The sequence below is a fragment of the Aplysia californica genome, unplaced genomic scaffold, assembly GCF_000002075.1.
Source record: "Aplysia californica isolate F4 #8 unplaced genomic scaffold, AplCal3.0 scaffold00451, whole genome shotgun sequence".
NCBI lineage: Eukaryota > Metazoa > Mollusca > Gastropoda > Aplysiida > Aplysiidae > Aplysia > Aplysia californica.
This window is the reverse complement of record NW_004797721.1, coordinates 561,246-565,900: the sequence shown is the minus strand read 5'-3', so window position 1 is coordinate 565,900 and position 4,655 is coordinate 561,246. Positions and strand designations below refer to the sequence as shown.

The window sequence follows — 4,655 nt, the reverse complement described above, 5'->3', positions numbered from 1 at the left end:
ATATAACATTTATATAGCGCATTTCCAAAAAAAGTAGCTCAATGCGCTTTACATTGGAATACCCATTTTTCAAAAACCTTTCTTACTACTTCCTTTCTTCTCAAGCAATATACATTAATGCACACACACACACACATACACACACACACACACACACACACACACACACACACACACACACAGAGAGAGAGAGAGAGAGAGAGAGAGAGAGAGAGAGAGACTATTTTCATCCAGACATAGGAACAGAACAACTATAATGAAAGATAACGTTAAAAGCTTATGAAGGATAGGCCTGTAGGAACAGAAAATGTTTAAGAAATGACAGCAGTGTTATTGTCTCTATATACTTTGCCCTATTTAAACAATGGCCGTTCTTTTTTCGATATGCTAAACTTTACTCAAACAATGACCGTCATTATGTTGTTGTATTATTCTCCTCTTTACTCAAAGAGTGATAATCATTATGTCGATATAAATGTACTTCTGTTTATCTAATTATACAGTGATCGTCATTATGTCGATATAAATGTACTTCTGTTTATCTAATTATACTATGATCGTCATTATGTCGATATAAATGTACTTCTGTTTATCTAATTATACAGTGATCGTCATTATGTCGATATAAATGTACTTCTGTTTATCTAATTATACAGTGATCGTCATTATGTCGATATAAATGTACTTCTGTTTATCTAATTATACAGTGATCGTCATTATGTCGATATAAATGTACTTCTGTTTATCTAATTATACAGTGATCGTCATTATGTCGATATAAATGTACTTCTGTTTATCTAATTATACAGTGATCGTCATTATGTCGATATAAATGTACTTCTGTTTATCTAATTATACAGTGACCGTCATTATGTCGATATAAATGTACTTCTGTTTATCTAATTATATAGTGACCGTCATTATGTCGATATAAATGTACTTCTGTTTATCTAATTAAACAATGATCGTCATTATGTCGATATAAATGTACTTCTGTTTATCTAATTAAACAATGATCGTCATTATGTCGATATAAATGTACTTCTGTTTATCTAATTAAACAATGACTCATGTTCCTGCCTGTCAACTCCCCAGATGACAATAGCGGAGAGAATAGCCGACTTCAAAACCAATTTTGACACGAACGGGGACGGCTGTATTGACGACAAGGAGTTCCTGGCAAGGTTCACAGGTCACTGGGCTGGTCATTACTACTATTGTTTGTTGTTGTTGTAGTTGTTGTAGTTGTTGTTTTTGTTGTTATAATTATCGTTATTGTTATTGTTATTGCTATTATTAATAATGCTATTATTATTGTTATAGATCTAATAATAATAATTAGTAGTAGTATTAGTAGTAGTATTGGTAGTAGTAGTAGTAGTAGTAGTAGTAGTAGTAGTAGTAGTAGTAGTAGTAGTAGTAGTAGTAGTAGTAGTAGTAGTAGTAGTAGTAGTTGTAGTAGTAGTAGTAGTAGTAACAGTAGTATCATTCTTATTACTGTTATTTTTATTATTGTTTTTCTTCTTTTTCTTCTTCTTCTTCTTCTTCTTCTTCTTCTTCTTCTTCTTCTTCTTCTTCTTCTTCTTCTTCTTCTTCTTCTTCTTCTTCTTCTTCTTCTTCTTCTTCTTCTTCTTCTTCTTCTTCTTCTTCTTCTTCTTCTTCTTCTTCTTATCAATAATATAATGATAGTGTTCGCACAAACGACGACATACCCATGCTCTATTGAATTCCCTATGAACTTTACAACTACTATTATTACTCCAGCAGACCTTAGAACATGATTCAGAAATAATTAATCCAGCAAAATTGGACCTGGGACGCACACAGTGCAAGCAGCAGTTTAAGCACTTGAACAATAACACACTGAAAAGATAATTGGTCGCTTTTTGGACAAGCGGACTAGCCCAGATTTTGGAGGTTCCCAGGAACCTTGACCTACACCGAAAATGGGCCTTTTCCTACCTATAGGAGAAATTTGGTTTCAATGGTGTGTATATTTGTTTGACTTTTAGAGAAAACTCTCCTTGTCTTTTAAAGAAACTGAACAAGGGGTAAAAATTTTGCCTTCAATTTTCTCAAAACAGTATATTTCGGGACATCCCCCTTGTGCTTAAAAGCGACCAGTTTCCGACCTGTAACAGTCGATTCCACATTGGCGGGCTGAGGACATGTCGTGTGAAGTCCCTTTTCCGTTTACACAACATCTGTCCTTCGACGGGATTCGAACTCTTGGCCTTACGGTAATAACACCAACAGCCTAATCTCTGTCTTTGGTACTGAGATCTGGCGAGATATTAGCGGCTTGTTATGCCCCTTATCGGATTCGAACCCATGCCGTTACGGATGTGAGTTCAAGAGCCTATCCACTAACCACCAGGCTACCGACACATTTAATATCTTTCTTTATAATATTTTTTTTGGGGGGATGGGGGGTGGGGGGTGGGAGGTCTCACTTTATTTGTATTATTCTCTACTCTTTCTGGCGGGATTCGAATCCATTCTCTTATGGATACGAGTCCGACTGGTTAACGAAAGCACCACCATATTATTAACTATCTTTAACATTTTATTCCTCATTGAGTGTGTTCTTCTTTTTCGTGATCTAATTTGTCTCTTTGTTGCTTAATTTTTTCTTTCTCTTTCAGTGCTAAACTTCACTTCAGAATTTGCAACCTACAGATTTAAAATATATTTTTTAAATTTGTGTGTGTGTATGTGTGTGTATGTGCGCGCGCGCTTGTGTGTGTGTATATGTGTGTGTGCATGTATGTGTGTGTGTGTGTTTTCGTGGTCTAATTTGTTTTTTGTTGTTTTGGGGGATACTTACTTTCAGAGCTAAACTTCACCTCATAATTTGCAGCCAACATCTTTAACACTGTAAATTAATATAGTTGTTTTTTATTTTGTTGTGCTTTTTTCATGTGTGTGCGTGTGTGATTTCGAGATTCAATTTGGTTTGTTTCTCACTCTTTCAGCGCTAAACTTCACCTCGGAGTTCGCATCTTACAACTTTTGGTCAGTGGTCACAGCAAATGGTGACCTGGACAACCCTACCTGTGTTGGGTTCAACATAAGTAACCCTCGGATTGTTCCCGAGATCGCTGTCGTCAATTACAACATCGCCTCCCTCACCGGATGGTGTGGGAACAACCCAGCTCTCTACGTCAGCAACTCGGACTGCAAGTGAGCAAAATCATAATATGTGAGGCATCCTGGTGGGATTATTAGGCTCGCGTCAATTTGTGGGCATGTAGAGTTATTGGTATCATCTTAAAGCTTGTTCACTTGACTTTCTTTGGATGAAAATAAATATCCATTTATCTTGAATACAAGTTGAGATATTTGCGAATGAAGGAGGTGGGGGTGACCTGTTTTCAGAGGTAAAATTAGTGAGAAAATGGCCCCCAAAGATTTGTTATTTCCTTAGCGTAAGAGTCCGTGGTTACTGAAAATGTGCATTCTTTGCGCTTTTAATCAACGTTTTTCAGAAAAAATTCACACAGAAATGAGTTCTTTAATAGGCAAGAAAAGTGTTGAGCCAAAAAACAAAAATTTGAAAAAAAATCACAAACCTCAGCAAAAATGCAAGTTTCTTCATTTTGATAATTTTGACGAGAGCCTTGCAAATATCTCGAATTGTATTCAAGATATATTGATATTGTTTTCATCCAAATAAAGGCAAGTGAACAAGCTTTATGATGATACCGACAACTCCACATGTCAATTCTCAATTTCGCAATACTTACTTACTTACTACCCGTTACGCCATCTGGCGTTTAGGCCAGCAACAAAGGATCTCCAGCTCTGTCTGTTTTGGGCCATCTTGGTCATGACCATGACCAATTTCGCAATAGCAATGTCATATTTATTTATGACAGAAATTCTTTTTTGTGAGATTGTCAAGAATGTGTCGTGCGTTGTGTCTGGTCTGTGTCATTGAATGCTTCAACAGTAATCGACCATCATGGTGGTGTTCCGTCGGCCTTCAATCCTCGACTCCAAAATCGTGAAGTCTTTATAAGATCTTTCACCTAGCTCATCAATGGCCTCACCGAAGTTTTGAGAAAAAATTTGTGCTCTCGTGGTCTAGAGGTAATGGTATTTGCACTTATTCCAATAGGTCCCGGGTTCGGAACCTGATAACGATGGAAAGTTTTCTACTTTAAAATTTTCTGTTATCACCTCATTTCCTAAATCCAAACACTAAAATTGATAAGAGGAGGCTGCAGCAAAATTCAAAATTAGTTTCTACCTTATGCTAAATTACCAAAAACAAACAAACAAACGATCTAACGAACAAGCAAAACATCAAACACTTCCCCAGTTTATAGCCGGACACCCATTCCCACCTGGGTGAAAAGGGGGGGGGGGGGATTTGTGTAAAATACTGTTTTCTGAGATCACAATGACAGGCCGCTTGACGGGATTTGTATCCACAACCTTTTGAAATTATTATTTGAAAGTCTAACTACTAGACCACCGACGCCACTGAAGAAAGAGTGCTGGTTCAGAGCTCACAACTGTACGTGTAGAAAATCTCTATAGAAATAGACCAAGATAAAAATAGATCAAAGAACAAACCAACGACTTCATTCACAAACTGAAACTTTATAAGAGCAAAATATGTTGTTCGGAACAAGCCGAGTACATAACCC

The 4,655-nt window shown here is 36.7% G+C and overlaps 1 protein-coding gene across 1 annotated transcript in view; it reads left to right on the top strand.

The window, feature by feature from the left end:
* Positions 1-1,095: 1,095 nt before the first annotated feature.
* The window catches only part of LOC101855667, a gene marked incomplete at its 5' end in the record, with an annotated part of 19,806 nt that continues 16,246 nt past the window's right edge, over positions 1,096-4,655 (top strand). The window contains 2 exon segments of the mRNA XM_013086278.1: positions 1,096-1,192; positions 2,976-3,183. Coding sequence (XP_012941732.1) covers positions 1,096-1,192; positions 2,976-3,183 — 305 coding nt within the window.